This window comes from Meriones unguiculatus, chromosome 6 (assembly GCF_030254825.1).
Source record: "Meriones unguiculatus strain TT.TT164.6M chromosome 6, Bangor_MerUng_6.1, whole genome shotgun sequence".
NCBI lineage: Eukaryota > Metazoa > Chordata > Mammalia > Rodentia > Muridae > Meriones > Meriones unguiculatus.
The window spans coordinates 42,078,185-42,090,689 of NC_083354.1; the positions used below are offsets into that span (position 1 = coordinate 42,078,185).

The 12,505-nt window shown below is 44.3% G+C and overlaps 1 protein-coding gene across 1 annotated transcript; it reads right to left on the reverse strand.

Annotated features, from left to right (window-relative positions):
• Positions 1 to 409: 409 nt before the first annotated feature.
• Spink8 (serine peptidase inhibitor Kazal type 8 (putative)) lies at positions 410 to 6,572 on the reverse strand. Its single transcript, XM_021661888.2, has 3 exons — positions 6,252 to 6,572; positions 1,814 to 1,869; positions 410 to 535 (listed from the first exon to the last, which is right to left on the reverse strand). The coding sequence occupies exons 1-3, from the start codon at positions 6,316 to 6,318 to the stop codon at positions 410 to 412; spliced, it is 249 nt and encodes an 82-aa protein (XP_021517563.2). The 5' UTR covers positions 6,319 to 6,572.
• Positions 6,573 to 12,505: the final 5,933 nt, after the last annotated feature.

Here is a 12,505-nt window from a genome sequence, read left to right on the forward strand (position 1 = left end):
CGTGTGTACATAGGCAAGTATGTGCCGTGGAGTGTATAGTGTGACCTCCACACGGAGTTTAGAGGACAACTTTTGTAATTTAGGGCTGTAATTCCTCCACGTGAGTCCCTAGGGTCAAACACTAAGTCATCAGGCTTGGTGTCAAGTGCCTTCACCTGCCAAGCCATCTCACCAACCTGTCTCCTGTCTATTCTTTGGCCTGGTGAAGCCACTGGGCCATGGGCACAGGGTCTGTAATGCTGTGCCTACTTGCTATGGAGCTCCCTCCACTTGGTCGCTGTCCACACCAGACAGTGAGCTCTGACCTCGTGCATTTCTGTTTCTGAATTGTTGGAGAAGCAGGTATGGAGGGGTGCTGAAGGAAGCCCTGATGGAAGTTGGCTGAGACAAGTGATAATAAAATGAGGACTCACAGAATTCCGAAGCAGAGGTGGCACTCGCCATTGTAGGTGTTCTCGTCCGTGGCACATATAAACTCACTGATCTTGTAGTAGGAGAGCATCCAGCAGATCTTCACATTCTCCTTGCATAAGGCCTGAAGTGAGACACAGAACACTGCTCCCATCACCCGCCTCCGGTCCTCCGGTCACCAGCAGCAGGAGCGGGGGATGGAGTAAGGAGTCCAGGAGTTCAGAAAACAGGCTTCAGATCCTCCTCACCTATTCTGGTCCTTACTACTGACACCTGTAGTACTGTAACGGATGTTCTTTGCGTTTTCTAGCTTTCCACCAGCTCCATGTTAGAAAGAAAGTTTCTGTTCTATAAACCACAAAGTGTATTGTTATGCATAGAAAGGAAAAGCCCGTAAATGTCTTTCCAGACAGGCATTTCTGGAGCTGAAGGTGGCTTGGCACCTGCTGCTCTTCCAGAGGAATGGAGTTTGGTTCCCAGCTCCCCTATCAGATGGCTCACATGCCTATAACTCCAGCTCCAGGAGGTCTTCTGGTATACCCATGTGGCATGCACTCATGTAGACCCACAGAAAATAAAATAAAATTTTAAGAAGAAAATGGAGACTTTTTCTTTATTATTATTATTATTTTTCGAGATAGGGTTTCTCTTGTAGTCCTGGCTGGAACTAACTCTGTAGACCAAGCTGGCTTCGAACTCAGATCCATCTGCCTCTCTGGAATCAAAGGTGTGCTCCACCACCACTTGGCTCGTTCTCTACTTTTTGATATTATTCACTGTGTAGATCAGGTTAGCCTCAAACTCACAGAGGACTGTTCATGTGTGCCACCTCAGTTCTGGGACTAAAGTGTGTGCCATCATGCCTGGCAAAACTGGCATTTCTTTTTCTCTCTTTCTCTTTCTTTCTCTCTTCACCCCCCCCCCCCCCCCCCCCCCGTGTAGCCCTGTCTGTCCTGGACTTGATTTGAAGACCAGGCTGGCCTTGAACTCACAGAGGTCCTCCTGCCTCTGCCTCGAGTGCTAGGATTAAAGGTGTGCACACCTTAAGTGGCAGTACATTCAAACTTATCACAACAAAGTTAAGATGTAGGGTTGACAGAGAATGCATTGTGGGGTTTTGGTGTGAAAGTGATATATAATATGTCTTGGATACCATCATGGAAATAATGCCAACACTGGCATGGGGCCAACCTGAATTTGTGCCATGACTCCTTATGCGGTTAGTGGTGGTTCTTCCAGGAGGCTCTCAGACTGGAGTAATGGGTAGGAAGAGCCCCTAGGGGCAAGCAAATGAACTGCACTCACTTGGACTCTAGGATTATGGTGTTTAGAAGCAAGTTGCTCCTGCTCCTTACTCTTTAGAAGCTGAGAAGCTGGCTCTCTGCTAGGAAGTGGAGCTCACCTTTGTCTCTTGTAGGAGCTCCTCAGTCATGCGAGAGCTCATAGGAAGGAGGAAATCTGGAGGACCAAGCATACACACAGAAGAGTTACTGCCCTGTCTGTGAAATCAGTGCAAAGGCTCGGTGAAAGAAGCCCTGATTCTCATTCAAGAGCACCCCATCCTGTCATCAGAGCCCTGGGTTCCTTTTCAGCACAAGCTGACCTCTACAGGAACAAAGAATCAAGAGTGAAAGAGAGGTCTGGCCTCCACTTCGTGAGTAAATAACTTTTAAAACCCTTAGGTTTTTTAATTTTTTTTTTGTCATTTTTGAAATTCTTTTTAAAATTTGATGCATATTAATTTTATGTAGCACTGGGTTTCATAAATGCAACAGTAAAAAAAAAAATTAGACAGGGTTTCTCTGTGTGGCCTTGGCTCTCCTGAACTCACTTTATAAACCGGGTAGGCCTCAAACTCACAATGATCCACCTGCCTCCTTGAGTGCTAGGATTGAAGGCATGTGCCACCGTGTTCAGCTTCAAAAAGACATTTTTACATAAATATGAAATATTCTTTAAGCTTGGAGAGGTGGTTCAGCAGTTAAGAACACTTACTGCTCTTGTAGAAGATCCAGATTCATTTCCTAGCACCCACAGGGTGGCTCACAACCACACATCATTCCTGAGGCTGCGTCTGGCCTCTGAAAGCAGTGCGTAAACAGTGCCAACTGCACAAACATGGCTTACACACATGTGCAAGCAAAACACTCATGTACATAAAATAAACCCTAAGGGAGAAGTTCTTCGACAGTATTCCTTCCCACACCCTCCATCTTCTCCCTTTTCTTCTCTCCCCAGATAGCTAGTCCCTTTCATTCACCCACATGGCTTGCCCTCCCCCCTTCTTTCTAGGCTAGCTTTGTGCTTGCTGTATAGTCCAGGATGACCTTGAACTTCTGAGCCTGCTGCCTCTTACCTCCTGAGTATTACAGATGTGTGCTTCTATGCCTAGTTGTGTGGTGCTCGGGATAGAGCCCAAGGCTCTGTGCATTCTGGGCAAGCGCTGTCCTGAGCTACCCTCAGCCACCCCTGCCACTTGCATTTTCATTAGTTGATTAAAAAAAATATATTTTCAGTTATAAATTATCTGTAATATTAATACTGAGACACCGAGTTCCACTAGTCTATGTACTGAATCCAAAGCTTTGCAAACATATGTACCATATAAAAAAACTTCATATTAAGCAATTGCATAATTTCTTGACATGTAAGTAACTATAGAAGAGTCATATATAATTAATTACAGTTGAATCGTATAACATCAGGTCATATAATGGGTATGCTGTGATGTCATTTCTTCCATAATTCATGTCTCAGCATTCACTGAGGATGTCAGGCTAACAGAACAGTCTGTGCTGTATTCAAAATTTGCACAACCAGATAGAAAGACCCAGAGGGGACAGGAGTGCCACAAGGAGAGCAACAGAACCAAAAAATCTGGGCCCAGGGGTCTTTTCTGAGACTGATATTCCAAACAAGGACCATGCATGGAGATAACCTAGAATCCCTGCACTGATGTAGCTCATGGCAGCTCAGTGTCCAAGAAGGTTCCCTAGTAAGGAGAACAGAGACTGTCTTTGACATGAACTCAGGGGCTGGCTCTTTGATCACCTCCCCCTGAGGGGAGAGCAGCCTTACCATGCCACAGAGGAAGACAATGCAGCCAGTCCTGATGAGACCTGATAGACTTGGGTCAGATGGAAGGGGAGGAGTACCTCCCCTATCAGTGGACTGGGGAAGGGGCATAGGAGAAGAAGAGGGAGGAAGGGTAGGATTGGGAGGGGATGGGAGAGGGGGCTATAGCTGGGATAAAAAGTAAATAAACTGTAATTAATAAAAAAATAATAAAATTAGAAAAAAGAAGAGTTGCACAACCACCACCAGTTTGGGAATGTGTGGGACAAGCTGTTAACCTCTGCTCATGGCTGGATGGTCGCTATGGTTTGTTTTATTTTGAGACAGGGTCTCTCTACATAGCCTGGCTATACTACAACTATTCTGTAGGTCAGGATGGCCTTGAACTCAAACTCACAGAAATCTGCCTGCCTCTGCCTCCATAGTGCTGGGATTAAAGACACATACCACCATGCCTGACATCTACACACTCTTAGTGTACATAACATTGAATTATTTATCAAAATATTTATAAATACTTGGCATGGATCACTGCATCTCCCACCATTAGTGTGTCATACTGTGAATCCAGGGACATTACTGCCATACAACTAGCTTAGTTTGCAGCACACAGTATTTATTTCTTGGCTATGTAGTAAGCTAGTGCTGGACGCTGGGAAACCCAGCACAGTAATAAAGATCTTGGGAGCAATATGGATGATGTCTTACTAAGCAAAAATTCTCTCTGAGAAAAACAATTCCTGTTGATAACCAATGTTCTATTTTAGACAAGACATTTTGCTAATGGGCTGCTCAGGTATCTGGCTCTGACACAGTGGAACTGCTGAGAAAGAAAGGTGGCAGGGCAGAGCCAAGCAAAACTGGTCAGTTAGAAACAACATCATTCTGACGTGCTCTCTACCCCAGACTGGCCCTTTCTGTGATATATTATGAAATTCATTACCTGGTACAAATCCCAGCCCCCCATTCTACCTTGGTCTGATTGCTTTCAATTCAGACTGAATGCAGGCCTCATAGGATTAAAGTGAGGTGACTCCCTATTATCTAAAAGCCTCCTTTCCCCCGACCCCCTTATTCTCAGAAAGTTTCTCAGACCCTGTTCAGTTGAGAAGCTGTTTTGTAAAGATTTCTTATCATGCTCCTGTTTCCTGGCCAAGAATAAAACTGCTTAGCCATCAGTTAGACTTGTTGGTTCCACAATTCTGAGAAGGAAAAAAGACACAGCTTGGGGGCAGGAGGGGAAAGGGTTAAGTAGAAGGTTAAAAGAACTGTTAAACACACAAAAAAACCTCAAGAAACAGTGGTGAGAGTCTTCACTGAAGGAGAGCCGCTGTACACTGGGGAAGGAAGGCATGGCTTTCTGTGGCTTACAGGTCCTGTCTGCTGGACAGGTGTAAGCACTCAGGAGAAGATAGAAGGCCATGCAACCAGTTGAACAAGGACACACGGTGTTTTTCTAGAAAGATGGGGTGTTCTCTATAGAAGGCTGCCATAAGGCTCCGTTCTTAGGCTTTGTGGAGAGAGGCAGAGAGAGAAGCTGAGTTGAATCGTCTTTCAGGAAAGAGATTTATTAATGCCTCAACAATCCACAGGCATGGGGAGAGGCAGTCTGAAGATTGGAAGCAAGATGCTTCAGTCCTGACAGAAAAGCAAGGTGTCAGTTTTTACAGATTTGTGAGGGAAAGAGAGGTCTTATATCGTTAGGAAGCAGGCTTAGTAAAAATACTTTTAATATGCGACCTGTGCTATGGGACCAGGATAAGAGAGTAGGGAGGTGCATGATGTCAGTGAGGTGACAGAATCACTGATTCCTTGGGTAGGAGAGTAGGGCTCAGTTAATGTTTGACCCATGCAGCAGGACAGTAGTCAGGTTGCCTCTGAGCCCTGGGAAGCAGAGACCTGGATGTGCCACTGCCTCTCCTGCCTGCAGGTCTCCTTGCTTAGGGCCTGGTCACCTAGAGGCCCCAAGGACTGTAACATCAGTGAGAAGAAAACCAGGTAGGGTGACAGTGGGCAGATGAGACGAGGACTGAGTAAAAGGTGAGGATACGTGGGAATGCACCCAGCTTCCTCCCACAGAAGTACATTGGATATGGAGAGAGAAGAGATATTCGTGTCGTGAGTAATAGTTCTCAGTTCTTTACAAAAGCTTTCAAAGTTGTGAACCTTGCAGAGGAAAGTTCAATGTGAGAGACAGTAGCTATGGAAAATATGAGGCTAGTAAACACAGCACTGGGGAGTCTGAATGGGAAAAGAATGTGTGGGCCCCAGAGCCTGTACAGCTAACTGTACAGTGAATGCTGCTTTTGTTAAACACGATCGATCGTTAGGCAGAAGAGTATCAGTCTCCTTCTATGGAGCCTACTGAAGTTCTTTTTGGGGCTGAGCTATGTACAGATACAAACTAGGAAATGAATGCTTCCTAAGTCCAGTGTCCTCCTGAAAAGCTAGTATTTTGGAAAAGTCAGTGGTTCTGGATCTGAAAGGCTGGGATCCAACTCCCGGTTTTGATGCTAGTGATGCTATGTGACTCCCTTCTCTGGATCTCAGCCTCATCTGTAAAATGAGGAATTAATGATCCAGTAAATCTAAATGGTAACTGGAGCATAACTCAATGGCACACACCCTGTCCAGTATGCACAAGGCCCTAGCTTCATTCTCCAGCACTGCAAATAAATGAAGGCATAATGAATGAGTGACCCTAATTTTCCCATAGATTAGCTCTGTTGCAGAAAATGTGGACAGAGCAAGAACTTGTAACTCACCAACTGCGAAGGAAGTCCGCACTGAGAGGGCTAGAACAAGGACAGCAACTGAGAGGGTCGCCTTCATGGTGACAGAAGATCTGTGGAAGGAAGCACAGCTATGTGGTGACAGAAAAAAAGGAAGGCCTGACCTTGGCCTCCAGATTTACTTGCTTTTAGCTGTGGAAGACACTCCTGACTGAAGCAGTCCCGGTGCAGGGTTAAGACAAAGTCAGTGAATGTTATCAGCCCTCTCCTGGAGGAAAGTGGCTTCTCTATCTCCCCTGGGCCTCTAGTGTAGAGAAAAGCAGCTGTTTGCTGTCTCTGCCATTCTTTGAGGGAGTGATGCCTTCTGTACCCTAATCAGTGTTCCTGAAACAGGAACTGCAGCATGAGTCCTACACTGTTCTACTTAGTAACTTTTTTTTTTTCCCCAGAGTCACAGTCACAGAAACAGGACCGCCAGTGTCACACAGATAACATCAGCCCATGTGTCATAAAAACAAAGCATCCTGGGCCTGATCTAACTGATGTGCTTGCCAAGACCCCCCCCCCACACACACACCATGTAGCCAGTACATAAGAGCAAACCACAGAAGCCAAGGTTAGTACATTTAGAGACTTTCTCAAAACTGTGGGCTTTGGTGAATTGGGCCTTTGTTTTAGTTTTGGCAGGTGGTAATGTCAATGTGCTGAGTTTTACAGCCTAAATGGTGCTTCCACCATGGAGTCAGCTGTGCTCAGGGCTGGGGCCCTGCTACAGTGGTTTGAATAAGAATGGCCCCTATAGGCTCATATATTTGAATGCTTAGTCATCAGGGAGTGGGGTTACTTGAGAAGGATGAAGAGGTGTGGCCCTGATGGAGAACGTGTATCACTGGGAGTGGTTTTGAGATTTCAAAAGCCTAAATCTGGCCCAGTGTTGCTCTCTTTCTACTGCCAGATCCCAATGTAAAGCTCTCAGCTACTTCTCCAGCACCGTGTCTGCATGCCACCATGCTCCCTGCCATGAAAATGGACTGACCCTGTAAGCAGTTTCCAATTAAAGGTTTTCTCTTATAAGAGTTGCCTTCTTCATTGGGTGCAGTGGCACACACCTAAGTAAACCCAGCACTTAGGGAGGCAGAGGCAGGCAGATCTCTGTGACTTCCAGTTAGCCTGGTCTAAAAAGAGAGTCCAGGACAGCCAAGGTTATCCTGTCTTAAAACAAACAAACAAACAAACAAACAAACAAACAAACACACTCATTCTCAAAAAAATTACAAATTGGTTAATCCATGTTACCTGCTATGACTCCTGACGAAGTTGCTCTGGGAAACTGTCTGGCCAGAAGACTTTTTAGGTGATGAGGAAGTAGCAGGACAGTGCTTGGCAGTGGAAGGCAGTGAGCTTTGGAGTTCAAAAGTATAAATAGAAGCCAGGGGTGTAGTGGTGCATACCTTTGGTCTCAGTGCTCAAAGAAGAGGCAGGTAGATCTCTGCAAGTTTGAGGGCAGCCTAGTAAGTTTCAGGTCATCCAGGGGTTCCTGTTAGGCCAGGATCACAGACCTCCAGGAGACGATTCGATGCAAGAGCAAGAGAGCTTTATTACGAGAGCAATCGAACTTGGGACCCAAGTCTCACTGACGTAGCAGTAGAGAAGTGGGACCCCAAGCCCTGAGTGAGCAGGGTTTTTAAAGGAAAGACTGCAAGCAGGGGGGCACATGCCTTGGCATTACAGGATTGGGTAAAAGTCAGAGGAGCGAGGTGACCGTCTCTGAGGCGCATAATCACAATTGCCTAAGGCATATAATCACAGTTGCTCTTCTTCTAAACTATATCTGGAACGCTGGGGAGAATTTTCCCAACCAATTCTCATTGATTATTGCCAGGGAGATTGTCTCTATTTTCTATCAAGTATTTATTCTGTGTTATTTCCTGGAGGCTGTCGCTAGGGGAGTTAACTTTGTTTTTGGCCAAGTGCACATTCTGTGATATTTCCTGGTACCTGAGTTCAGCTCCTGGCCAAGATGGCTCCTCATTTCAAAACGGAGTCATCCAGGCTAACTTAAACTCTTCATAGCTATTACATATTAAGACTTTATCTCAAGAAAAAAGGAGAGAAAGAAAGAAAGAAAGAAAGAAAGAAAGAAAGGAAAAAAAGAAAGGAAGAAAGGAAAGAAAGAAAGAAAGAAAGAAAGAAAGAAAGAAAGAAAGAAAGAAAGAAAGAGAAAAAGTTCAAATTACAAATTCCATGCTTCCTAAATCCATGAATTCACATTTCAGCTTTCTGGAAGTGGAATGTATTGTCCTCTGCCACTTTGAAATCTAACTCCTTTTGCCAAATTTGCTATCATTTGCTTTTTGCTATCAAATAGGCCATACTTAATTTTTTTGAATGTTTTTTGAAACAGGGTCTTGGTGACTGGCCTTGAATGCTGAGGCAAACCTTGAACTGATCCTCCTGCCTTTACCTTCTTCCTCCTCCTCCTCCTCCTCCTTCTCCTCCTCTTATTCTGCTTGTTCCTTTATTGGTTTTCCTGAGATAGGCTTTCTCTATGTAGCCTTGGCTGTCCTGGACTAGCTTTGTAGACAAGGCTGGCCTTGAACTCACAGAGATGCCTCTACCTTCTAAGAACTAGGATTACAGCTGTACACTACCATGCCACACTGATTTATTTGTTTTAGTTTTTTTTTTTTAATTAATTTGAAGCTAGGGAGTGTTGGTGTACACCTTTAAACCCAGCACCTTGTAGGCAGAGGCAGGTGGATCTCTGTGAGTTCAAGGCCAGCTTGGTCTACAGAGTGAGTTCCAAAATGGCCAGGGCTACACAGAGAAACCCTGACTTTAATAGCCAAAACAACAACAAAAGAATTAGTTTTATTTTTATATTTCTATCTGCCATCAACTCACAGAGATCCGCTTGCCTCTGCCTCCTGAGTGCTAGGATTTAAAGATGTCCACCACCATGCCTGTCTTCAAGATGAAAGCCTTGATCCCTGACCCATCCTGACAGCCCAGAGCTAACTTAAAAAATTGTTTTTACTCTGTGAGTATTTGTCCACCTGTATGTCCATGTACCACAGGTGTGTCAGGTGCCCCCAGAGGCCAGAGGAGGGCATAGGATCTCCTGGAGCTGGAGTTAGGAAGGGCTGTGAGCCTCCATGTAGGCTCTGGGAACGGAAGCCAGCTTTTCTACAGGAGCAGTGAGTGCTCTTAAAAACTGAACCATCCATCTTTTGCCCCAAGATCTAAATATATATGTGCATATATATATTATATATGTATGTGTGTGTAATCTTATTTGATTTAAAGGAAGGTAGTCATCCATTAGTAGAATATGTGGTATTGGGGGATGTGTGCAAATTAGAACAGTAAGTATTAGGATCTAAGTCAGGTGTAGTGGTGCACACCTGTTCTTCTAACACCTGGGAGGTGGAGGCAGGAGGATCACAAGTTCAAGGCCAGTTTGGACTAGATGAGACCCTGTCTCAACAGAGAGATAAATAGAAAAGAGATGTTATCTCAGTCAGCAAAATGCTTTCTGATCAAGATTAACGACCTTGTCTCAGAACCCACAAGGAGTGTAGAGGTGTGAATTTGCAGTCCTAGCACTAGGGAAGGGAGAATCTAGATGGCTAGCCAGCCTATTCTACTTGGCAGGCTCTGGGCCAGTGAAGAGTGAGGACATTATTCCCAGCACTGGGGAGGAAGGTGGATCTCTGTGAGTTTGTGAGTTCCAGGTCAGCCTGGTCTAGAGAGTGAGTTCTAGGACAGGCAGGGCTACACAGAGAAATCCTATCTCACAAAACAAAACAAAAAAAGGTGTTTGTCATGTGGGCCTGGTGACTTGAGTTCAATCTCCAGAATCCACGAAAGGTAGAAGAGAATCAACTCCACCCAGCTGTTTTTGGACCTTCATCCCCGCCAAAACATACAGTCTCCCCTTACACAATAAAAATAGAGGTTAAGTCCAGCAAGATGGCTCAGGGCGTAAAGATACTTCACATCAGCCCTGATGACCTGAGTTCAATACCTAAGAGAGGTACCTACCATGGTGGAAGGAGAGAACTGACTTTCAAAAGTTATTCTCTGACCTCTGCAAGTGCCCTATGGCACACACACCCAACCCTTAACCCCAATAATCAATAAATAAATGTAATCATGAAAAAAAAAGTAAAGTTAGATCATTTCGTGTTCTCATCAATTTCCCTTTTATCTGTGTGTTCAATCAAATAGGCAGATGGAGGCCAAGGAGGAAGGAGAGTTCATGCCTGGGGACTCAGGTTACAGGAAATTTATCTAGTGCTGCCTGACTAGTTTTCACATGAATGAGATAATCAGAAAACTTGCTTAGCTTATTACAGTGCAAATGAATTCATCACAAAAGCAGCATAAAGAGATTTGATGAAGACCTTTGTTCCAGAATGGGCATAGTATCATAAATGTTTGCATATACTTTAGAAATATTAAAAAGGGGTCTGGAAAGATGGTTCAGAGGTTAAGAGCACTGACTGTTCTTCCAAAGGTCTTGAGTTCAATTCTCAGCACCCACATGGTGGCTAGCAACCATCTATAATGAGATCTGGTGCCTTCTTCTGGCATGCAGGCATACATGCAAGCAGAACACTGTATACATAATAAATAAATAAAATCTTAAAAAAGAAATATTTTTTAAAAATAAGATTTATGTGACATGTGAAATTATTGCTCAAATTTCATGTTTTTATGAAGCAAATAATGTTGTTATCCAAATACTTAAGTTATATACTTAATAAGAATCAAGAAAATTACTGGGCAGTGGTGGTGTACGTCCTTAATCCCAGTACTAGGCAGAGGCAGAGGCAGATCTCTGAATCTGAGGCCAGCCTGGTCTACCGAGGGAATTCTAGAACAGCCAGAGCTACACTGAGAGACCTTGTCTCAAACAAACAAACAAACAAACAAACAAACAAACAAGAATCAAGAAAATCAGACCTGAAATACTGCTTCGGTGTTATCTAGTTGAAATTACTCATTAGATAAGGGAAGAAAATGAGACTCAAATGATTGTAGCATTGGGTAACTCCATGCTTGCAGGAGATCTATTTATCTGTCAATCAATCAATCAATCTTATCTATCATCTATCTATCTATCTGTCTGTCTGTCTGTCTGTCTGTCTGTCTGTCTGTCTGTCTGTCTATATATTCTAGTTATCTGTCATTATCGCTTTCATTTGGGGGAGTCACCAAGCACTCACAGGAAAGATTCTAAATCGGTGTCTTAGAACCAGAACCCTGGTAGAGGACAATTGTTGACTACTGTGGTGGTTTGAATGAGAATATCTCCCATAGGGTCAGGGGTTTGAACACTTGGTCCCCAGTTACAGGCACTTTTTGTGTAGGTTTAGAAGGTGTGGTCCTGGTAGAGAAAGTATGTCACTGAAGGTAGGCTTTGCAGTTTGAAAGCCACTTACCATTACCAGTTCTCCATTTTCTCTCCTCCTGCTTCCAGCTCAAGATGTGAGAGGGTCAGCTTTGTGCTCCAACTTCTGTGCCACTGCTCCCCTGTCATGACATGTCCTTTTTAAATATAGTCTTTGGTTGTTATTGTTTTGAGACAGAGTTTCTTTGTGTAATAGCTCTAGCTGTCTTGGAACTCTCTCTCTGTAGACTCGGCTGGTCTCAACCTCACAGAGATCCACCTGCCTCTGCCTCCTGAGTGCTGGGACTAAAAGCATGAGCTACCATGCCAGACTAAACACTTCTTTAAGTTGCTTGTGTCAGGGTATTTGGTCATAGTGACAGAAATTTAGTGGCACCTCATTAAAATGCCCATTTTCAAGGTATATTTTTGAGGGTTTCACCATGTAACCCTGGCTAGCCTGGAATTTGCTGAAAGTATATCAGCCTGGCCTTGATATACCTGATTCACCTGCCTCTGCCTTCCTTTACTGGGATAAGAGGTGTGTGCTGTCCCACCCAGCTAGCATTCCCATCTTTGCAAGCGTGCTCACAGACTAACTCACTGTTGGGACAGTAGCCTCGAGTAATGGTCTGTGTGTGTGTGTGTGTGTGTGTGTGTGTGTGTGTGTCTGTGTCTGTGTCTGTGTCTCTGTGTGTGTGTGGAATACTAAGCTCTGGGGTACACCTTTGGGGTGTCTGGTCAATTCTTCCAGAGCTATGACTATCGTGTCATCTGCAGTGGAACACCAGTAGCTGTAAGGGAACGGCATGCTAATTCTCTAAACAGTCTATACAGAGAATTTATTATTGCAAACGATTACTAGCAGCTAATGAAAATACCTGTCAAAATA

Coding starts and splice junctions, on each gene's coding strand:
- Spink8 (XM_021661888.2), bottom strand. CDS start 6,318: ATGAAGGCGACCCTCTCAGTTGCTGTCCTTGTTCTAGCCCTCTCAGTG. Junction 1,870..6,251: donor GCGGACTTCCTTCGCAGTTG/GTGAGTTACAAG, acceptor TTGGTCCTCCAG/ATTTCCTCCTTCCTATGAGC. Junction 536..1,813: donor AGCTCCTACAAGAGACAAAG/GTGAGCTCCACT, acceptor GTCTCACTTCAG/GCCTTATGCAAGGAGAATGT.